General features: G+C 43.3%; 1 protein-coding gene and 1 pseudogene across 1 annotated transcript; one reads left to right on the forward strand and one right to left on the reverse strand.

Annotated features, from left to right (window-relative positions):
* Nucleotides 1-3,001: 3,001 nt before the first annotated feature.
* LOC100755435 (olfactory receptor 10AD1) lies at nucleotides 3,002-12,866 on the reverse strand. Its single transcript, XM_027396447.2, has 2 exons — nucleotides 12,762-12,866; nucleotides 3,002-4,105 (listed from the first exon to the last, which is right to left on the reverse strand). The coding sequence occupies exons 1-2, from the start codon at nucleotides 12,864-12,866 to the stop codon at nucleotides 3,002-3,004; spliced, it is 1,209 nt and encodes a 402-aa protein (XP_027252248.2).
* An 8,387-nt stretch (nucleotides 12,867-21,253) lies between these two features.
* On the forward strand, nucleotides 21,254-22,943 carry LOC100754862 (annotated as a pseudogene).
* Nucleotides 22,944-24,502: the final 1,559 nt, after the last annotated feature.

The following is a 24,502-nucleotide window of genomic DNA, read 5'->3' on the forward strand; positions in this document are numbered from 1 at the left end:
AAAAATTAAAAAAATAAAAGATTTGTTGATTTTTTGCAAAAAAGTACAAATTAGAGAGAAATAAAATAAAGCTTAATGATGCATTTTAAGGTTTTTGGAAAAAGAGGAACAAACAAAAGCCAAAAGCAGTAGATGAGAAGAAATTATTAAGGACAAGAAAGAAATTAACAAAATGGAAATGAAAACACACACATACATGCATGCACACACAGACACTAGAGTCAATAAAATAAAGGAGTTGTTCTTCAAAATCATAGAGAAGATTGACAAAACCCTTAGAAGATTGAGAGGGAAAACCCAAATTAATAAAATTAGAGAAAAAAGGAGATTATGGTAGGTACCAACAAAATTCAGAAAATCATAAGGACACACTTGAAAAACCAGTTCTTCTAAGTTGGAAAGTGTGAAGAAATGGATGAATTTCTAGGTGTGTCATGGGTGAGTTCAACCATGATGAAATCAGTAATTTAAACGTCTGTAACAAGCAATGATACAGGAAGGAGCAATAAAAAATTCACAAGTTAAAAAATGATTCTCAAATTATTCCATAAGAAGGAAAAGGAATGTCCCCAAACTCTTTTGATGAAGCCAGTATTGCTTGATACCCAAACCAGACAAATGCACAACCAAAAAGAAGTCTATAGATCAATCTCCTTGATGAACATGGATGCAGGTCTTCTCATCAATATACTTGTAAGCTGAATACAGGAACACACCAGCAAGATCGTTATCCGGGGACATTTTATTAATTAGTGATTGACGTGAAAGGACCCAGATGGCTGTGGGCAGTACATCCCCAGAAGAGGTGGTCCTGGGCCATATGACACAGCAAGCCGAATGAACCATGGACAGAAAGCCAATAAGCAGCTGTCTTCCATGACTCTTCTTTCAGTTCCTGCCTTGAGTTCTATCATGACTTCTCTCTTGCTTCCCAAGACGCCTTTGCTTGTGATCTTTATCACAGCAAAGAAAACAGACTAGAACAAGAGTCCTCAGGGAGAAAAGGCAGGTGTTGGCAAAAGCAAGACTGCAAGTGAATGAGAGAAAAAAAGTTGATTTTTTAAATTACTCCTACAGGGAGACATTTTACAGATTATAGCATTGTTTTTGAGTTCTCAGGGCAGAAGAGCAGAGGGGACAAAGGTAGGAATGAGCCAGACTGGAATGTGAAGTGGTGGAGTCAAAGGAAGGGCGGCTTCTGGATGAACGAAACATGGTCTGAAGTCACAGGGGAAATGTACAGGAATCAAATAGGAGCCTGGCTATCAGCAGACAACTGGACAGGGACGGTCTTACAGGATTTGGAGGGTATGGGTAGACAGATGGAGACACAGACATTTCAAAGCAGGTTTTGTTAGAAGTGCACATACAGATCATTGTTATTGAAAACCCTGCCCACACACAGCTAGATAAAGCTTTGCAGACAGAATTCTGTACTTTATTCTTTTTTCAGTCTCATGTGTTTCTTTTCTTCCCACGTCACCATCTCTAATTAGCTTCCTTTTATTTCCCCTTTAGTTCCCTTCTTCAACTTCTGTTCACTGCTAAGGTCTTAGGGCATTAAGTTTTGGTGTGGAAGTTGTCCGTACTATTTTAGGGTGTTTAGCATCTGTTCTGGCTTGTGCCTTGTAGATGCCAGTAGCAACTCTTTCCAACACTGTCAGATTGTCATTGGTTGAGAGCCACTGATCTAGACCATAGATAAAGGGATAGAGGTTGGGGAAAGCAAGGGAAAGGACAGGACAGACCCACCAATTGTGAGTGAATTATGAAAAAGACAGAAGACAAGAAGGAATTTTCAAATACTGTAAAGTTAAATTATGCAATGAATATCCAGACTAATGATGACATTGCCAGGTGGAACCAAGTATGGTGGTGTATCCAAGTAATTCCAGTACTTGAGAGATTGGACAAAGAGAATCAAGACTTGTAGACCCTGCCTCAAAAGAAAAACAGTTTAAAACATTTGTAAATAAATATGAGCATATGTCAGAATATTCTAATCCTATCTGTGCATACACATTTGCACCTGCACACATAAGTAACAACATGCACACACACACACACACACACACACACACACACACACACACAGAGAGAGAGAGAGAGAGAGAGAGAGATAGAGAGAGAGAGAACTGCTCCCCAAACATGACTCGATTATCTTCTTCAATTGCTTTTCCTTGAAAACCATGCCTGTCTCTCCTTAATTTATGAAATTAAGTTTCTTTGCATTGCAGTCTGCCTCCAAGACTGAAAGTGTATTTGTTACTAAGGCATAGGCGGTACAGAGGTCTTTGTACTCACAGACATGCACCAGGGGAACCTGGAATGTTAAGCACTCAGGGGTGTTCTTTCAAGGAAAGGAACACTAAACTTGCTTTCTGCCCAGAAGGCTGGAATGAACTTGCTCTCTAGCCCAGTGCCCTTTGTATGATATGTGTGGCTGGGGACTTCCAGGCACTAGAACCTCCTCCACACCCTGCTAGTAAAGACCTTTTTATCAGTCAATCTATAGAACCTATCTTTAGGGAAGATGTCACATGTATTTTGCAAAGAGTTTTGTTGTGGCCATGTCTGATGTACATTTAGCTTAGTTGTTCCTCAGAGACCTGGGTATGCTTTCTTGTGTAGGCAGGGTTCAGTTAGCCACCACAAGAATAGTTTTCAACAGATTGTGCTGTGTTTAAATATGCCTAAAATAAACAACTTGGGGTCAGACTCTGGACATTTGAACCAACATTGATTACCGATACATGTGCTTAACTGCCTTCTTGCCTCCCCCAGCTAGTCTCTCTGCTGCCCATTCAGGTCGCAGAGACATTCCCACCCCTTTACTAAGGGAAGTCAAAGAAGCTCCATCTGTGTTGAAAGTCAACTAGAGATATGAGATATGGACACAGGAGAAATTTCATCTTGAGTCTAGTGCTAAGGTCATGAATGCTCATTCCTGGAGTCTGGCAGAGATGGTGAGGCCCAGGAAACTTCTCTATGAATCTTCCTCCTAGACAGACTCTGCCTGAGCCAGGTTGCCTCTCCCAAGGGCCCTCCGCATGGCCCCCTTCATTTCCTTGTTGCGGAAGCTGTAGATGACGGGGTTGCACATGGGGGTGATGATGGTGTAGAGGAGGGAGAAAGGCTTGTCTTTGTCAGGCCCGTGTGTACTGCGGGGATTCATGTAGGAGAACATGGCTGAGGTGTAGAAAAAGATGACCACAGTCAGGTGGGAGGCACAAGTGGAGAATGTCTTCCCCCTACCTGAGGAGGAGGCTCTGCTAAGGATGGAGGCCAGGATGCGGGCATAGGAGGTGACAATGAGCACCATGGGGCTGAGCAGCACCACAATGGCATCAACAAAGATCAGCTTCATGCTGAACTGGGGGTCCCCACAGGAGAGGGCAATCACTATGGGGGCCTCACAGAAGAAGTTTTCTATGTGGTTGTCTTTGCAGAAGGGATTCCGGAATGACATATACTCAAGAAAGACGCCATTGACCATCCCAAAGATCCAGGAAGTCAGCACCAGCCTGACACACACCTGATGGCTCATGATCTGGGCATAGTTCAGTGGGTGGCAGATTGCAACATACCGGTCATAGGCCATGAAAGCCAAGAGGATGCACTCAGCCACACCCACAAAGAAGACCAAGTACATCTGGGTCATACAAGAGACAAAAGAGACAGTGTGATTCTTGGTCACCAGATGGATCAACATCTGAGGGATGGTGGTGGTGATGAAACAGATGTCCAGGAAAGACAGGTGTCCAAGGAAGAAGTACATGGGGCTGTTGAGTCTGGGGTCAGTCCAGGTTATGAAGATGATGAGGCCATTCATGGCCATGGCGAGGCTGTAGAGAGCCAAGAAGAGGGTGAAGAGCAATGCCCGGGTGGAAGGGGAGCTCTGCTCAAAGCCCACAAGGATGAACTCTGTCACTGTGCTGCTGTTCCTCAGGTCTGCTGTCCGGGGCCTGTTTGAGGAGGCAGGCAGGAAAAGCATAAAGGACACAGTTGTATGGAAGGTGAGATGTTCCCCTGGACCCAGAAACCCAGCAAGAGGCTTTACCCAGGTGACAGTAAAAGCTTTGGAACTTAGCAATCTCTGGTAAATCTGTGGAGTAACAGCATAGTGAAAATGCCAGGGTCACCAGGGGCTCTCTATATAAACTCTATTTTAGAAATTGAGGAAGTGATGGCTCCCCTTTAGTATGGATTGATGAGATGCCCAGTGAAATGGTGCCTGTGTTTCAGGTCCTTCAACATCAAAGGGCTGCTGCTGCTTATGGTATTTAGAGGGGATATAATAAAATAGCTATGCCTGGGACTCACACCAGATGAGGAAAGCTAAGAAACTGAGGGAGGATAGTGCACAAATGGGCTTTGTGAGCCCATCCCCTATGGAGAGAGACTCTCTCAGCCTAGATACTTGGGGGGGGGCCTAGGTCCTACCCCAAATGATGTGACAGACTTTGATGATCCCCCATGGGAGGCCTCACCCTCCCTGAGGAGTGAATGGGGCTGGGATGGGGTGTTGTGTGGGGGAGTGGTAGGACAAGAGGGAGAGGGAACTGGGATTGGTATGTGAAATAATGTAGTTTTTAATTTAAATAAAAGTTAATAAAAAAGAAACTGAGGGATGGAGTGTGTAATGGTGACAACAATAAATTTATTAAAGGTCATTGGTATGAAGCACATGAGAAATGTTCTCTAGCAAAACACTACATTCTGTCTTTGCATACTTAATTTAAGGGGAAGAAAGACTTGGGGTTTTAAAGCGTAGGGAGTCAAGTCACTCAGATGACAGTGAGTAGCAGTCGTTTCTCGATCATTCAGCGATCTATGCTTTCCCAGACTTGTTCTCCTGGATGGGTTGATCCACCATACTGTGCCCAAGGAAAAGGGGCCTGGCTGGAGGAGGAGTTTTCTTAATAGGTGCCACCTTCCCCTTACAGTCAGATGTACATACCATTGGGCAAAAGAATCCAGCCACCTCTCAAAGAATGGGGAATGAATGAGGGCCAATCTTTCTGGAACTGGACCTATAGAGAACTTTGGTCACCTTTACCTCTGTGACTACGTAGAATTTATCTTATATCTTTAGAGAGTTAGTATTCACAATTTGTATGCTCTTTTTCTCATTACTGTAACATATTGGGAATCATGATGTTCAGATTAAATCTCTTGTACTTTCATCTTGTTTGGAGTTAAGACATACCAGATTTTGATGGTCAGTGTGGTGCACACCTTTAAACCCAGCACTCTGGAGGCAGAGGCAGGCAGATCTCTGAGTTTGAGGCCAGCCTGGTCTACAGAGTGAGTTCCTGGATAGCCAGGGCTACACAGAGAAACTCCGTGTCAAACAAACAAACAAATGATGTATCAGATCCTTTTACCTGCATATGTTTGAGAAGCCCACTGTGTGCCTGCTGAACTCCACGTTCTTCAGCGCCTCCCTCCAGTTCTTATCCTTCTGTTCTCTCTTTAGTAAATCCCCATTTGGTCTTTCCTGTGATTCCCCTTTTTTCATGTTTCTAACTTCTAATTCTTACTCCTTTCTCCCCACCCCCTATCATTACTGGTTGCCTATCATTCAGCTATATAAGTTGAATTAAGCTCTCTTAATTTTCAAGTTCTCAAATATCCTTCCTGGCTTGTAGAGGCTCCCTCCCCTGTTATGGCTCCTCCTTGAAGGGCTATAGTCGTTCCCTTATCATGGTTACTTTTTGAAGGGCTAGATTTCCTCTATGTGAAGTGAGGTGGTGGTTTTTTTCCCCCTGAGACAGGGTTTCTCTGTGTAGCTATGAAGGCTGTCCTGGAACTAGCTCTTGAAGACTAGGCTGGTCTTGAACTCACAAAGACCCACCTGCCTTTGCCTCCCAAGTTTTGGGTTTAAAGGCATACACCACCACCACTTGGCCGTAAGTGAGGTTTCTTGGTTGATCAAGGTATCAGTGGGGACTATTCCTATCATCTTCACTTTGGAAAGTTCTGGTGCCTAGGGCTGCTCTGGTGATCTGGAAAGGGAAGGGAAGTTAAATGACATAGTTTAATATGGGCTCCCAATCCTGCACTCAGCAGACAGGTTGAGACTAAAGCTAATGGTTGAACAACAGAAGTCATCAGTGAGCTACAATCCATAGAATTTTTGGACTTGGCCAAGAAGTTGGACTTTCACTCGAGGCCTCACTAAGTCCCACTGAAGGACAAATGCTTGCCTGTAGTTCACTGAGAAGAAATAATATTCTGTATTATTTCTGGTCAGCATCCAGTCCCTCACTGGATACCACCAGCAGTTGGCCAGTCAGGCATCTGTGTAAAGACATGGGGTTTTAGAAAGCAAACCACACCTACCTCATCCCGTGGCTCTGCTGCTCACGCCTTGTCACTGAATCACTGTGCCTAGTAACAGAGATGGCATGGTGCTTGAGGGAGAACTGCTCCAGGGAGGATGGTCTGAGCTGGTGGGCCACTCTGGAAGACAGTGGTATGTGGTGACATTTTCAGTTCTTTGACATCAAAGCTGCTTCAAATGTCTTCTTAAGCAATATTACCACATTGCATGTGCAGCACATTCCAGAGCAGGTGAGGGCTCTCTGCCTCAGATTGCCATTTGGTAATGCACACTTATCTGCTAGCTTTTCTGATTGTATATATATTTTTGTTTTTGTTTTTCAAGACAGGGGTTCTCCATGTAATAGTCCTGGGTGTCCTGGAACTTTCTTTGTAGATCCTGCCTCTGTCTCCCAAGTGCTGGGATTAAAGGCCTCACCATCACCACCCCACCAGATTGTATATGTTGACCTTCTTGCCTTTTAAATTTTTTGTGTCCATGACTATGATTTCTCTGGTAAGCTAAAGAGCATCATAAAGGTCTTCTGCAGACTATACAGAGAAAACTCTACTGATTCTTATTTAAAGAACAAAGGGTCTGTGATCTCAGTAAATTAGCAACAATTTGAAAATAGTTTATGAATATCATGACATTTGAGCCTCTATTTTATTACCTTTATGAGGTATTTTAATCTGATTGAAGAGTCATGGGTAATTTAGTTTGGACAATGAAGTCATACAGTTTCCAGCAGAAAGGAACAGAAAAAGAATTATCTGTAAATCTTGTGTTGCCATAATTGATTTAACTGACCTGCTGTTCTGACCCTTTCAGAACCATCTACAGGCAAAATAGGAACTTCCCAAAGGTCCAAGAGCTTCTAAAAAGAGCAGTTGTTTGTGCCAGGTGACCAGTCATGTGAATGGAGCACAGCCGTCTTTAGTACTGCCCCTTTGGTTCACCATAGACTTAATGGGTAGGGAAATAAAATCTTTACACTGCTAGGGGTTGCATTTGTCAGGGTTCTCTAAAGGAACAGAACTGATAGAATGATCTATGCACACATATAGGGAATTTATTAGAGTGGTTTACAATCCAGCTAGTTCACCATTAGCTGTTTCCTGACAGAAAGCTCAAGAATTCAGTAGTTGTTCAGTCAATGAGGCTGGATGTCTCAGCTGGTCTTCTGTACGTGACAGAATCCCAAACAAGTAGGCTCCAAAGGCAGTGAAGGAATGCCTCAGTAGCAGGATATATGAACTTGTCAGTAAGATCGGGAGCAAGCAGGCAGAAGTCAAAAGCTTCTTTCTCCTATGTTCTTTTTTATACAGGTAGCCACAAGAGGGTGTGGCCCACATTAAATGGAGATTGTCCACTTCAAATGATCTGGATTAAAGCTGGGTCTTCATAACTCAGATGATCTGAATTAAGGAAAATCCTTCACAAGTGTGCCCAGCAGCTTAGGTTCTTAGTTAATTCTAGATGTAGTCATGCTGACAACCAATGACAGCCATTGCGGATGTGCTGATACTGTTTTCCATATGAAGGTAATTGTCATAACAGTCCTAACCTGTATCTGTCCTTCAATCACACCACCACAGGGGCAGGATATACCTCCCTAACTGGTTTTTGAAGAAAAAGAAACCCATCACTTGTTGTTCATCTGATAATTTCAGTTCTCCTGGAGAGAGAACCAAACCTGTGGGTTTCGATTTCTATGGGGGGGGGCGTGTCAAATGACCCTTTCATGGGGGTCACCTAAGACCATCAGAAACACAGATATTTACATTACAATTCATAACAGTAGCAAAATTGTAGTCATGAAGTAGCAATGGAAATAATTTTATGGTGTGTGTGGTCACCACAACATGAGAAGCTATACTGAGGGGTCACAGCATTAGGAAGGTTGAGAACTACTGCTCTAGGGCATTCTCTGTCCTTGTTTGGGGGGTTTTGTAGCCATCTAGAGCTACCAATGACTAGAGAACAAGGCTACCTAACTCCAGGTTTCTGTGCAGAGACACTCAGAGGATCTGTGATCATAGTTAAATTAGCAACAATTTGAAGGCGGGGTTTAAAGGAGTCCACAAGACTTAAGATAAACACCTATTTATTAGGGAAGCACTTACAGAAATAATAGTAAGTAATTGCTGTGGTCTTCCTCCTCCAGAAGTTGTAGTCTCTGCCCTTCTGATGTTCTCACTACAACCCAAGAGAGCAAGCCAGCTCCTCCTCTTCCTTATAAGGGGTCACATCTGCATTTGATGCCACATCCTTAGGATGTGGCCACCACCACAAGTTCACTGGCAAAGCAAAATGCCACTACATTTCCCATTTTTGTCTAGCTAAGAAGGTTTTACACATGATTAAAAAACTATATACAATGATAACAACTATCAAGGATAGTTCAGGAGAAAGAAATGTAAAAACATACACAAATTTAGACCTACATCCAGCAAGAGCAACATCAAGCAAGAAACAGTCCTAGGGCAATGGCAATAACAGCGATTACTCCAATAGCTAGCTGTCCTATTCTGGAAAGTATAAGTCTTGTACCTAATATATTCTAGCTAAGATAGGCGAGGATATTAGCTGTGACTATCTCTAGTCTTCAATCTCATCAAAGACCTGAGAAGGAAAAATAACATTAATACAGTAAGCAGGAAGTACAAGAGAGTGACTTTCTAAAAGTGCAAGAAATGGCAGAAACAGCAGGCTACCTGGACAGTCAGTCACCCAACGTCTCACAGTAACATCAGAGCAGCCAACTTTGGCTAAGGCCTAGAGTATCTGACAGACCATCTCAGAAGCATGAGTATTTGAAAGACTGTCCTCTTTCTTTATGGAAGAGGTCACACGTACTTTGTAAAGAGTTTCAATGTAGTCATATCTTTAGCTTTGTTGTATACACAGTATTGAGTTAATTATCACCATGAAACTTCTCCCAAAACTGTGCTGTGCTTAAATATGCCTAAAATAAACTGGCCAGTGTGAGACTCTAGAAGTTTGAACCAACACCACCTACTGACTCATGTTGAACAGAATTTTTTTCTTGTCTCACATGGATTTATACTCTGTTGGCCCTGGTGGTCAGAAATTCTCACAGGAGTGAACATCTAATCCCACCACCAGGTCTTTCTTGAGAGACTTCTCAGGAGAAGTCTAGGGAAATCATTTATTTGGCTACCAACTCTTATAGGGGAGAGGTCCTAGATCTCATGAGTGGGGTGATTGTACAATGAGCTCTTTCTCCTGGGGCTCTTAATGGCCTAATGCTAAAAGTAGCTAGAACACTCTAGGCTGCTTCCCCCACAGGCCTGTGATCCAATTTTGCCTTCACGGTTAAAAGAAGAAATGACCTAAGGACATCAGCAACCAAATGGGAATGGAGTGAATAAATTCAGTAGCAGGCTTATAGCAATCAGGAAATGACATTGGGTCTTATTCACCATAAAGGTGACCTTTCAGGCCTTAAGTGTAATAGAAAAACTCAAATGCTGAGAGTCCTTGACTAAATATAGATGATCTTAAGATGTGCAACCTTATACACTCAAGCAATTTAGATGTTCAAAGCAACTCCTTGGCAAGAAAGATAATAATAAATTTGAAAATGGATAAAGGGCTTGAATAGACATTTCCCAAAATAAGATAGACAAATAACCAATAGGAATATGAAGAAAACACCCAACAGCTAACAATCAGGGAAATGCAAAGCCATAGGAGATATGAACTCATGCTTGTTAGAATAGCTGCTATCAAAAAGATGAAAGGTAAGTGTTGGCAAGGATATGGAGAAAAAGGATAATTCTTGCACACTGTTGGTGGGGATGTGAGTCCTGCTGTTATATTAAACATGGCGCTTCCCAAAAAAGCTTGAAGTATGTGTGTCATCTAATATGGCAGCATCCTGTTTGAAGGAGACTAAATTAGCATAAATAGGATGCTGGAGAGCATCTTCCATGTTCACTGCAGCACTATTTATGTTTGTGAAATCAAAGGTCTTATTACTGAGGACCTGCCATGGTCACCACATGTTACCCAGGAAATCAGGGGATCCTCTTGGGGTAATAAAAGAACTTAAGAACAGACTCCGAAGAAAGGTCCAGGACACATTTATTAATGTTCAAAAATCCCAGGACAGGCAAGATGTAACCCTTGGCAGCTGCCCAGAGGAGGGAGATGAAGAGAAAAAGAGAAAATTGTAAGCAGACACATGGTGGAGAGGAGGGTGTCAGAGAAAGAAAAAGCCCAAAGTCACAGAGGAAGCATCTTCCACTCTGGCCAGTGACCAAAAGAAACATCATGTCCTTCTGAATCATAAGGGTGGGCAGACCTGACAGAGCCTCATGGTGGCTCCATAGTGACGGCACCAGCCAGTAGGAAAAAAAACCTGTATTATCTCATTAAAGGGCTGTGAATGTAAACTCCTAGAGAGAAGCTGTGCTTGCAGAGACTGACTTACTGCATAGAGCTGCCAGACTGTGAAGAGACTGAAATGTTACAGGTCCAGAGGTTAACATGTCAGTCTAACTTTAGCCCCTGGAATTATCATTCCTTGCTCATCTCCATCAGAACTAACATCCCTTGACTAATAGATAAAAACCTTTTGGAATCTGTTAACTTCGCAACCATTAGCTTCCACCAACCAAAAAAATCTAAGAATGTCATCAGATAGCATCTTGGGCATTGTGGTGGTATGAAAAGAAAAAGGCCACCAAAGGGAGTGTGTCACTATTAGGAGGTATGAACTTATTGGAATGGGTGTGATCTTGTTGGAGGAAGAGTGTTACTGTGGAGGCAGGCTTTGAGGTCACATATACACTCAAGATACTTCAGACCACTTCCTGTTGCCTGTGGGATCAAGGTGTAGTTCCTTCTATAATCTTAGCTCCTTCTCCATCACCATGTCTCCCTGAATGCTGCCTTGCTTCCCACCATAATAATTGAAGAGACCAGCTCCCCATTTTGGCAGCCATGACAGTAACACGTGCTTGCCACTACCTTGCCTTGGTCACTAGGAGGTTAGGTGCCCCCCTCGTGGCAAGGAACCAATCAGAAGTTAGCTGGTGGTGCCATGCTTTACGGCTCTGGGTGTGCTTTACGGACAAGTGCATAGCAATGATGCACAGAGCATAGCAACCACCCTGGGAGAGCCTATGGGCCATAACAACCAGTTGACCAATTAACACAGGGCAAACCCTCCAAGCCTGGAGGCATACCAATCCTAAGCCTGTGTGTACCCCTAGACACTCCCCTTACGCTGCCCTATAAGATCTCTATGCAGACGCTTCTAGCTGTCTTTCCTAGCCATCCACCATGGTGGGTGGATGAAAGACCCGAGCTAACATGGGGTTAGCTCGTTAAACAAATATAATAAAGCCTCATGCTGTTTGCATCAAGCTTTCGACTCCACCTGGTGATTGGGGTGACCGTGGTCCTGAGCTGAGATCCTGGAGGCCTGAGCTTCCGGGGGTCTTACATAATAATGTACTAAACTGTACATTATCCAAACTGTAATTGAGCCACCAGATTAAATGTTTTCCTTTGTAAGAATTGCCAAGGTCATGGTGTCTCTTCACAGCAATAGAAACCCTAACTGAGAACCATGACCAAAACAACTTGGAGAGGAAAGGGCTTATTTGGCTTATGCTTCTACATAATAGTTCTTCACTAAAGAGTCAGGACAGGAACTCAAGCAGGGCAGGAACCTGGATGCAGGAGCTGATGCAGAGGCCAGGGAGGGCAGCTACTTACTTGCTTGCTCAACCTGCTTTGTTGTAGAATCCAGAACCACCAGTCCAGAGATGGCATCACCCACAATGATCTGGACTCTCCATCATCATTCACTAATTAAGAAAATGCCTTACAACTTGCCTACAGACTGATCTTATGGTGGTATTTCTCAATCGAAGCTCTTGAGGAACCTGCCTGACTCCATTTTGAAGGCAGGAGCCATTTTACTGTATTGTTAAAAACAAGTTTCCGTTTATGGTAAGAACTGAGTTTCTGCTTTTAAGTTTCTGTTTCCTGGAACCTGGCCTGCCCCAACACATGACCTTGACTTGTTTTTGAGAACACCCTGACCCTCCCTAATCAATGACCACATGATGATGACTTTTTTGGTGGTAGTGTTGTTTTTTGAGATTTTTCCCATGCTTCCTAACTGCTCCATTGTCTTGCTTCTGCAAACCTGCTTTGCAACTAACCATGATTTTACTCCTTAAAAGGATCCTGAGAAATGGACTCAGTACTGCCCTCTCTAACCAACATAGAAGGCAGTTTCTGGTCAGCTCTCTGGTGCACCTGAATAAAAAAAGCTTGTTTCAAATTTGTCCCAAAAATTGTGGTAGTGGTCTTATTCTTGCCTGGTGGGATTAACACTCCCTCTTATTTGATGACTACAGCTTGTGTCAAGTTGACATAAAACTAGGCAGCATACCTTGATTTGTAACCTTCTTTGTTTTGTAAACTGTACGACTTCATGAAACTGCTTCCATGTTGGAACATAGAACTTGAGGTAACCGAAATCTGTGCCCCAGACCATGGTCCCTTGAAATGGCCCCAGAATAAATTATTTCTAATTCCCTTTAAGATGAGAGTTGTTAATTTGTTTGTTTTTTTTTCTCATAGACAGGGCTAATTATTCCTTCCATTTCTTTAAGTTGACTTAAGAGGGGAGATTTACTTTCCTGGGGAGTGGCCCAAACTTGCTAAGAAGTGGTCTCACTTCCTGAGGAAGTAATCACCCTTAGCCAGGTGACTGATCGGCCCTACTGGGATGTTAAGTCTCCACCTCCATCTGACATTCCATTCTCTTGACCAGAGGAAATCGTTTTCTCTTAATAGATCTTTATTTTTTACTGTAATAATATCCATCAGCACGTGAACAGACTTCAGAAATGTATGGCATTTACTTTTTGAAATATCATTCAGCCTTTAAAAGGCAGGTAATCTTACTCTTTGGGATAATGTGGGAGAACTTGGAAGATGTCATGTTAAATAAGTACAGTGAAATATACTATATAAACCATTTATATGTGGACCTGTAAAGTCCAGATCAAGGACACAGAGAGCAGGAGGGTGGTTCCTAGAGACTGGGGTACAGGCGGGGATAGGAAAGATGATGTTTGTCTAAGGACACAAAGTTTGAGCTATTATACAACATGGCGGCATATGTATGATATGCTTGAAAAATGCTGAGGTATTGGGTTTTGTGCATTCTCACCACAAAAGGACCAATAGTTATGTGAGGCAATATGTGACAGGGCAAGAAAGTGCAGTGGTTCCTCCATATTGCATTCTTGTAGAGGCCATTTTAGGTTTGGCTGGAATTTGAGGTCTGATGGAGAATCCTGTGGAAAATTACCAAGCTCTATTCTGAAGTTATGCCCCAGATAAATTTATCTTCTGTTAAACTGCCTTCTTGTATAAGCCTTCCCCTCCAGCTAACTGCTTATTTTAGCTTCTGTTAGATGGCTTGCTTATACACACAGCCCTCCCCTATCTCCCAGCAAGATAACAACATGTGGGGGTGGGGTCGAAGGTGTTTGCCTTTAAAAGCCCCTTGCTATAAATTCCTGGGGCAACACTTGGATCCTGAATACCTGAATGTAGTCCCAGCTGGCTGGAGTAAAGACTTTCAATTTCCTATAGACTGTGTCTTGAGTGGTCATTTCTGGTGGGCTCCCCATAACAAACAGATATGACAGCTAAATTGATTCAGCTGTTTCACAGTTTATGCACATATATGAAAGCATCATGTTAGGCTTGGGGTATAACATGGTGGTAAGTGTCCTTGCCTAGCATTGGCTTTTATCTCTAGCACTTAAGAAATCAAACAAGCAATGAAATAGCATGTTGTACACACACACACACACACACACACACACACACACACACACACACACACACACAGAGAGAGAGAGAGAGAGAGAGAGAGAGAGAGAGAGAGAGAGAGAGAGAGAGAGAGAGAGAGAGAGTTCAGTCTTTGCTTTAAATCAGAGTCAGAACACAAAATGAAATCGTAACTGGCCTGTCAGGGATGACACTATTTTGAAGGATCAGATGTGTAGTTATTTTGGCTATTGAACAATGGACCTTAAGAAACCCAGGAATCCCATGCTGAGAGAAGAGAAAGCCGAAAGTCTGGGCCAACCAGAACGGAAAGAGACTTGATGGCTGTTAGATCACCTTAATGAAAAGACAGTGATGGGTGGGACCACATCTTGACCTAGGACTACTTAGTGTGTGTATCTCTGGCCATCTATTAAAATATTAATTTCATTTCAGTACCCAAAGATGGTTTCAGGATGCCTGGGCTTATTTGCTCCTTTCCCTAATGTGGCCACATTGAATACTTTTCCTTTCTCTGTTTTTCATTATCAATTTGGCTACTTTTATTTTCTGAAAAGGTTCTTATTATTGTTATTTCATGTGTATGTGTGTGTATATGTGTGAGTGAGTGACACATGTTTATGGGGAACCACGGAGGCCAGAAGAGAGTGTTGGATCACTTGGAGCTGGAGTTATACATGGTTGTGAGCCATTTGATAGGAAAGCTGGGAATGGAACTTGGGTCCTCTGCAAGAGCAGCAAGTGCTCTTAACAATGGAAGGTTTCCAGCCCCAATATGGCTCTTTTAATAGGCTTATCAAGGATGTGTGGTCAAACCTGACTTCTTGGGACATAAACTAGGACCTTAAATTTCATACCAAAAGCCTTTGTTATCCCTAACTAAGTGGCTTGCTATATAGTTATTCCTCTTGCATACTTAACCCATTTTCTTCAGACATAGTCATTGGAAAGTAATCCTCAAGACTGACACATAAACTTAAAAATAAAATATGTAAATGCTCACGTACCCCCTCTCCAAAATCACACACCTTCTTAGGAAATGGTGAGGCCCAGTATATACAGGCAGAGGTATTTTGATTTGGGCCAGGCACATCTGAAATTCAACTCTAGAGAAGCGTGGGCTAGCTGAGTCTCAGGTTTTTCCTCCTAGCAAATGAGGATTAACTCAAATAATTAGCAGCCAGCTTGCACAGATTAGACAATATACATTAGTTTTGATTCAGTTTTCCCTCATCTCTCTGTGGTCTGTTTTCATATGAAAGGAACGCTACAAAGTCTTGTTTAGCCTCCCACTCATAGCCCAGTTGCTCCTGTATTAGTGGAGAGAGAAGAGGCTGCCCTTCTATAATGCTCCCCAATATTTCCTGCCTTTCACTCTCAAAGAGAGTGTACCCCCTACCAGATAATGTGTGTTTGGGGGATCATGTCCTCACATTAAGCCAGAGACTGGATCTATCCTCAAACCTTCCCACAAGATAAAAGACCTCCCACAGCTGTCTGCACTGGATAGACCCTGTCAAGTCTTGATGCATCCCTAACTGCAGTCAGCTTACAAAATCTGTCATGGTGTAGGTTCATCTGTCCAGAGTCGAGGTTGCTCTACTCTGAAAGGTGCAAACGGCCTATTCCTGTCAACCTCTTCAATATCCTTATCTCTTTTTCTGGCAAGATCCGGCTGAAACCCATCCTCAAATACCACAGATCCCAGGTAAATCAGGATCTGGCTGTATGCCATACTACAGCATCACTGGGTCCCTGTGCTGGGTGCAGAGCTCCTCATTCCTACATTGACTATTTTCACATTTACCTGTCTTCCCCAAACCTCCCCATGGTGCCACTTCAAACTACGATGACTTCTGTTACTCTTTCACTCCTGGACATAGACCCTTTGCTTTTGTTTGAATTCCGTTATTTCTTTGGTATTTAATCTTCTGGTACAATTGATATCATCCAGATCACAGGCCATTAAGCTCCAGCTGATATTGTCTCTCAGGTTTGTCAATCATTACCGGCTACATCAAAACTTTTTTCCAACCACCAAGGACCTCTTGATCTCTAAGCGATGCTGCAGGTCAGCTTTCAATCTCCAGCAGGAACTAGTCCCCTCCCTGCTCCAAAATGTGCCTCAAGCATTTAATGACTCATGGTCATTTCACCCTTTTCCTCATTTCTCATTTCTGAAGCAGTGCCAGAAGAGAAGAAAACTGTCCCTTGTCAGTGACTTGCTCTTGTTGGTTTGCCGAGGGATAAATATAGAGAGATGAGAAAGCCAAAAGCATAGAGAAAAAAATCCTCTCTCACTAATACTCCATCCCTAGCAGTTTGGAGTGTGATCCAGAGAATTGGGATGCCCTACAATTAGAACCCATGACCACTGGTACCTCACCCCCAATGGCCAGTCTCAGAAAGGACAAGTAATGCTGTAAAATGTACTTTCTACCAAGCTGGTGAGCTGCCCACCTCTTCTCTGTCCAAATATAACTCAGCACAAATAGATCAAGAAACCAGGTGACTTTCCTTAAGTGCTGTGAAAGGACCTCGTTTCTCCTCAGGAGAGGGATTTCCTTCCCCTCTCTCCCTTCATCCTCACCTCTATCTACATTCTCCTCTCTGCCCTCTCCATCTTTCTCTGTGTCTCTGAGAATTTCCTCATTGTTCTGTCTACACTATCTATTTTTTATTAAAAATTGTCATATAAAAATTTTGTCTGGCAAAATCTTGGGCTCATCATTCCAGACACAACACATCTAACTCGTCCATTTCCTGATATATTTAACTATCCTTTCCTTTTACTTGGCTCCTAGTAATAATGTCCCTTCATTTCCCAAGACACACACATGACAACAACATACTATGGGACACATGCTCTTTACCACAATCTCTAAGAAAGGGCTGTCCATGAGTCACTTCTCAGCCTCCTTTTTCCAAGGGAAAAGAAAGAAAATGCCAAATGGAAAAACAGAGAAACAATCATTAAGAGAGAAAAGATGGAAATGAGACCAAGCAAGATAAGAAACCCATCATGGAAGGGAGGCTGAGCATGCTTGCCCAGTGATGTAGAAACAAAACTAAGGAGTTGGGTCCTCCTCAGGCTCTAGAAAGACAAGATTAAACAGATGCCTCTTTCTTCCTGCCCTTGGAAACTGGACTCTGTAGGTCAGTCACATCCAAACTATTGGCCTTCTGCCCCATCCAGGAGGACAGGTGAGCAGGTGGCAATCCTGATGGACATATGCAGGGGGACACAGAGGAGGAAGTGATCAGCAAAAGGTCTAGGACAACAGAGACTGGTGGGCTCTAGAGGTAGAAACTGAGCAAGACAAAGGTTAACAAGTCAAATCTGTGACCTCTCTCAGGGCCACCGTGTACAGATGTGAATGCTGAGAAACCCAGAGAATGCTTGGCTCTGGTGACGAGGTCAGAGACAAGGTCAGCTTCATAGCAGAAGAGTTCATTCACTGACCTTGACCCTGTGGTTTGGGACACGCTGATGAGGACATTGTCTGTGCTGGTCTTGGATGCAGAAGAGGAATCCAGAGGCTCAGAGTGAGGGTGCAGGGCATTTGTTGTAGACTAGCTGTGCATTTATAGGGCTGGGCTCTTGGGCTCTTCTCCTCTCCCCTCCTTCTTATCTCTCAAGTGTGCTTGCCTGAGCACGTGAATCCCTCCCTCCCCTTCCTCCAGGCAGCTAGGAATTGGTTACTATGGCAGCCAACTGTAATAAGGCCAACTATTCGTTCCTGAGGTCTGACCATTCCAAGTATCCTTGGGGGTTAGTTTTATTTGATCCATTTTTTTAGATTTATTTATTATACATACAGTGTTCTGCCTACATGCCAGAAGAGGGCACCAGATCTCATTATAGATGGTTGTGAGCCACCATGTGGTTGCTGGGAGTTGAACTCAGGACCTCTGGAAAAGCAGCCAGTGCTCTTAATCTCTGAGCCATTTCTCCAGCCCCTTACTTGGTCCTTTTTAAAGCTCCCTTATGAGGCCATGCTCATGGCTTTCTTGAGAAATTTATGTTTACTATAGATAAGAGACTTAGCAAATATGATCATTTTACCCACAGTTTCAAGTCATGGTGTGATGATGCATGCCCTTAATCCCAGAACTTGGAAGGCAGAGGCAAGCAACTCTCTAAGTTCAAGGCCAGTCTGGTTTACAGATCCAGTCCCAGGACAGCCAAATGTAGGCGGTGAAGGAAACCATGGAAACAGAAATCTGGTGAAGATGTAATTGAACAAGAGAGCCATGTTCCAGCCACAGCAAGCAGCACAACTTGGCAGCTTTGGCCGTGTGGTTCTGGCTTTAGAGTCAAGGATAGAAGAGAGAGATTATGGAATCTTCTTCTGTGACTAAGGGATAGCTGCCAAGGCCAGGTGTATGGCAGAGGCGTCCCTGAGTGGAGGCCCAGAGAAGCCATTGTGTGAAGCTGTGAAGATGAAGTCTGGGTTTCCTTGGAGACCCCAAGATGTTGGAGAGACCACAGCTGTCAAGGAAATCTGCTGTGAGATACCTGTTAAGTTGTAGTCAACGAAGCTGAAAGGAGTTGGAGATCTGGAGAGTGCTTTGACATCAGACATGAAAATACAGAGTTTGGAGTTTGCCCAGATGGTTTACAGTCTTTCTTTGTCCAGTATTTCCTCACCATGCTCGCTTTCCTCCCTTTTGGAACAGTGATGTATATCCCGTGCCATTATATGTTGGAAGTATGTGATCTGCTTTTTCACTTTGATTTTTACAGGGGATTGCAGTATATTAATCTCGGAAGGGACTTTGAACTTTAGACTTTTAAGTAAGTTTGAGACTGTTAAAGACTATGGGGACTTTTGTGGTTGGACTGAATACATTTTTTCCCTTACGATATGGCTATAAGTCTCTGGGGGCCAGGAGGTTGAATGTGGTGATTTGAAGAAACATGGCTCTGCACTATTAGGAGGTATGACTTTGTTGGAGGAAGTGTGTCACTGTTGGGATGGGCTTTGAGGTCCCCTATGTTTGAGCTACATTTAGTGACACAGTTAATTTCCTGTTGACTGCACAAGATGTAGAGCTCTCAGCTCCTCTCCAGCACCATGTCTGCATGCTGCCATGTCCCGCCATGATGATAATGGACTAAATCTCTGAAACTGTAAGACGCTCCAAATTAAATGTTTCCCTTTGTAAAAGTTGCTGTGGTCATGGTGTCTCTTCACAGCAACTGAAGCCCTAACTAAGACAGTCTAACAGAGGAAAATGACACTTCAGCCATGCTACAACACCCCCCCCCCCAACATTGCAAACACCTCCATTGAAAGATGACTTAATAAAAACCACCCACAATTCCTGTGGAATAATCCTCTTATACACTGTAAAGATTTGTCACTTGAGATGATTTAATAAAACACTGATTGGTGCCGGACCGTGGTGGCGCACGCCTTTAATCCCAGCACTCGGGAGGCAGAGGCAGGAGGATCTCTGTGAGTTTGTGGCCAGCCTGGTCTACAGAGTAAGTTCCAGGACAGGCTCCAAAGGTACACAGAGAAACCCTGCCTCAAAAACAAAACAAAACAAAACACTGACTGTCCAGTAGCCAGGCAGGAAGTATAAGTGGGGCATCCAAACTAAGGATGATGGGAAGGATAAGGGTGGAGTCTAGAGTCACCAGCCAGACACAGAAAGAGCAAGATGGACACACCGTACTGGGAAAGGGCCAAGTGTAAATAAGGAATACAGGTTAATTTAATTGTAAGAGTTGGCTAGTAACAAGCCTGAGCTATCAGCCGATCATTTATAATTCTTTAATTATCCTCTGAGTCAGTTATTTGGGACCGGCAGTCAGGACAGGAAATGTCAGTTTACACACAATCATCAATCTAACACCAGATATAAAGGCTCTACTACATAAACAAAATATCCTCAAAACCAGGACAACATATCTCCTTGAAATATCAATCCTGTAAGTATGGCCTCCAATGAGAGGGACTTAGACAAAAAATTCAAATAAATGATTATAAATATGTTCAAAGATCCCAAAGAGGAAATAAATATATTCTGAGAGAGATTTCAAATTCTGAAAGTCACAGCTGCATATGTAAGCCATGATACCCAGAAGTATCTGCCACAATTGAAGGCAAAACAAAAACTTTCCAGGACGAAATCAGGCTAAGCAGACTCATGCCCACCAAGCCAGCTCTACAAACGATGTAAGGAACACTTCAGACTGCAGAGGGGAGAAAACACATTTAATGATGTGTTTTAGCATCTCAAGATGCTACAGGAAAAAGGACTAAACAATGCCAGAACAGTTTAAACAAATAAGAACAAAGAAAATAAGCCACAAAATCCACATGACAGGAATTAACACGGACCTTATAATAACAACTGAATATTAATGGTCTCAATTCTCTAAAATAAAATGAACTAACTAGCATATTGGATTAGAAATGAAGTTCTCTCCTTTTACTGCCTCCAAGAAACACAGCATATGGTCAAAGGCAGACATCACCTTAGGGTAAAAGGATAGAAAAAGATATTCCAGGCTAGTGGAGCCAGGAAACTATCAGGAATCATTGTTCTAGTGCCTGAAAAAAGAAACAGACTTCAAACAAAAACTACTCAGAAGAGATAAACAGGGTCATTTGACACTAAACAACGGAGCAATTCATCAAGACTATGTTACACTTCTAAATGCAGGGCTCACCAAACACAAATGCACCCAGTTTCATAAAAACATACACTGCTAGACATGAAATCACAGTTTAATCCCAACACAGTTTAATTGTGTGACTGTCTCTTGGTACTAGTCTTCCTGAAGGAGTAAAATCAGGCAACAGACAGGTCAAGCAGCATAGTGAGTAGAGCTAAGTAGGGACCTCTAACTGTTCCACTAAGGGAGCAGCTTAGTAGGTCTACATTGTGGACTTTAAAGAAGTTTTATGAATATTTATGAGGTGTTTATTAGAGCCCCGTGAGCCTTTAGTCCCTGTGCTGGCTAGTTTTATATCAATTTGATAAAAACTAAAATCATCTAAGAGTTGAAAACCTCAATTAAGAAATGTGTCCCGCCTTTGTGTTCTTTCTCCCTCTCTCTACATGGCGGCCTCGGCAAAAAAGAAGAAGGGGAAGACCCTAACAGACTTTGTAACTGAGGATGGGGGTACTGGTGCAGGAAGCACCTGTGTCCCCAAACCAGTCAGCTGGGCTGATGAAACAGACGATCTGGAAGGAGATGTGTCAACAACTTGGCATAGTAACGATGACGATGTTTATAGGGCACCTCCAATTGACCATTCCATCCTTCCCACTGCTCCACAGGCTCCAAGTCCAATATTGACAGGAGCCCTCTTCTCAAATCACCACCCTACACTGCTTTCCTGGGGAACCTACCCTATCATGTGACAGAAGACTCCATTAAGGCATTCTTTACGCCTACCACGTGAACCCAGCAATCCCGACAGTTTGAAAGGCTTTGGCTATGCGGAATTTGAAGACCTGGATTCTCTGCTCAGTCAATGAAGAGTCTCTAGGTAACAGGCAAATTCGAGTGGACGTTGCTGGTCAAGCACAGGATGAAGATCGGTATGATCGTTCTTTTGGTTGAGATAGAAATCGGGATTCTGACAAAACAGACACAGATTGGAGGGCCGGTCCTGCCACAGACAGCTTTGATAACTAGCCACTTAGAAGAGATGATGATAGCTTTGGAGACAAGTATCTAGTTTGTTATGATTCAAACTGGTATCGGGATGGCCCACACAGAGATACGGATTGCTATGGGGGCTGGATCGCTATGAAGACCAAGGCAGCAGAGACTATGACTGAGGCTATGACTCCAGGACAGGCAGTGGCAGAAGAGCTTTTGGTAGTGGGTACCACAGGGATGATGACTAAGAGAAGGTGGGGACCACTATGAAGAGATTACTCTCGGGACGATTATAGGCGTGATGACAGAGGTGTCCCCCAAAGACCCAAATTGAATCTAAAGCCTCAGAGTACTCCTAAGGAAGTAGCATCCCCCAGTCCAGTCAAGCTGCTTCTATCTTTGGAGGGGCAAAGCCTGTTGACACAGCTGCTAGAGAAAGAGAAGTAGAAGAGCGGCTACAGAAGGAGAAAGAGAAGTTGCAACAGCAGCTGGATGAGCCAAAACTAGACTGCCGGCCACGGGAGAGACACCCAAGTTGGCGAAGTGAAGAAACTCAGGAAAGAGATTGGTCGAGGACAAGAAGTGAGTCATCTCAGACTGGGACCTCAGCCACATCTGGCAAAATAACACGAAGGAGAGAGTGAGAAGTCTCTAGAAAATGAAACCCCCAACAAAGAAGAAGACTGTCACTCTCCAACCTCCAAACCTTCTAAACCTGATCAACCTCTAAAGGTAATGCCAGCCCATCCGCCAAGGAGAACGCGTGGGTGAAGCGAAGCTCTAAACCTCCTGCTCGATCTCAGAGCTCAGATACACAGCAGCAGTCCCCTACAAGTGGTGGAAGGAAAGTAGCCCTTTGAGGACAGATCATCAAGAAATGATGAAAATAAAATAGATGGAGTTAGTGTCCCAAAAGGCCAAACTGGGATCCCGAGTTGTGGTCCTGGAGATGGAGCGAACAAAGACCACTGGAAGGAGTTAGATAGGAAACATGGCAAAAAAGATCAAGACTCCAGATCTGCACCTGAGCCAAAGAAATCTGAGGAGAACCCAGCCTCTACGTGCAGTTCTGCAAGCAAGTATGCTGCGCTCTCCGTGGATGGTGAAGACGAGAATGAGAGAGATGACCATGCTGAGTAGACCTCCACATGCTGTGCTTTCTGCTTTCTTCTAGTCTCCACCCCAGAAGATTCAAGAGCAAACCAAACCTCTATCCAGACAAGAAAAAATAAAGCTCACCATCTCCTGAAGACCTTTCTTATTTTTTTTTTTTAGTGAAATGAAATTGTTTTGCATGCTGCTGCAGCCTTTTAAAGTATTGAAGTAACTGGAGAATCACCATTGTAGCCAGAGAGATGTGGCTACCGCTTTTGAATGGGGAAGTTGTGATGTGTTCTGATGATAGAAGTGGTTACCGTTGTGACTAGTGCCTGGGGCTCCATTCAGCAGAAATGTAGTGACAGTGAGACTCGGTTGCATCAGTTAGGCAGTAGAGAAAGGTACAAGGAAGAGTGAGAGTTCTACCTTTTAATTGTTGTCCTGTGGTGGCACCTACAAATTCCCAAACATCATCGGAATACATTTCCCACCCTTGGCAAGGTAGATTTTGTCCCGCGCGTGCTGTATTTTCTCGGCCGGCAAGAAATACACGCAGGACACTCGGATCCTTCTGCAGACAAGCTTTAATGCATCTTGAGCATAAGCTTACCAGAGCCGAGACACTGAACCAAGAAAACCATCCCTTATAAAGGCTGGCCAGCCGCCTGGGACGTGTTACCCTATGAATGGCTTCAGCTCCTCAGGCCAAATGAGCCACGGATAGGCAGAGATCAAAGGAATGGAGATTACCCAGCGCCTGTGAAGTAATTTACATCTTGGTGTCTTCAGGCACCATTATTGTAATGGATAATGCAGGAACCGGCTCCCTACAAGATTTAGTCTCTCAAGTTATTTTAGTCTCCAGGAGGCTACCAGCCCTTCTACTTCAATTCAGACTTAACTGGGGCCAGCCTAGGGAGAGTTGTTTTATTGTTATTTTTATAATTTTTATTTTTTACCCCCTAAGGGGGTAGTTGGGAGTGAGTCTACAGGCCACTAACAAGTAGTACTTCTTCGGACTAAAATGAATGGGAAACTCAATCGTGGTTTGAAAAACTTTGAGGGAATTATCAGTTATTTTATACCAGGTAGTAAGGGAAATGCTGTGACCTCCAATAGACACATAAATAGAACAATCATTTCCTGGATGAGGAAGCACTTAGCAGTCGTGGGAAATTCAAGTCTTCTAAAATCTGTCCTTTCTAAAAGTTTGAATATATTCACATTCCTTTCCAAACTTTGTCACTGGTCATCTCATGTTCTTGATGACACTATGAGCCTTCTAAAAGGCTTTTTTTTCTTTTAATCTTGGCCACCAGAAGCTGTGGCCTGTGGAATCACTGCTTTTGTCAAGTAAACCAGCTCTATGGTATCTTTAATTCCTGCTCCTGCTGCTTTCACCCCCTTGGAGGTCAGAGTATTTCAATTGATGGGCTTGGGTGGTGAATGGAGAGAGTTGAGTTAAAGGTCTTCAGCCTTGATTGGGGTGTTTAAGATTTCTATTTGTTTCCTTCACAGGAACCCTACGCAGGTGCTTGGGTTTATAATGCAACCTAGACTGTGCTTTTCTGCTTAGGGGGTGGTTTCTTGACTTCCTTCAA

This window comes from Cricetulus griseus, chromosome 2 (assembly GCF_003668045.3).
Source record: "Cricetulus griseus strain 17A/GY chromosome 2, alternate assembly CriGri-PICRH-1.0, whole genome shotgun sequence".
Taxonomy (NCBI): domain Eukaryota; kingdom Metazoa; phylum Chordata; class Mammalia; order Rodentia; family Cricetidae; genus Cricetulus; species Cricetulus griseus.

Coding starts and splice junctions, on each gene's coding strand:
- LOC100755435 (XM_027396447.2), bottom strand. CDS start 12,866: ATGGTCTGGGGCACAGATTTCGGTTACCTCAAGTTCTATGTTCCAACA. Junction 4,106..12,761: donor AAAGAAGGTTACAAATCAAG/GTATGCTGCCTA, acceptor GTTACTCCACAG/ATTTACCAGAGATTGCTAAG.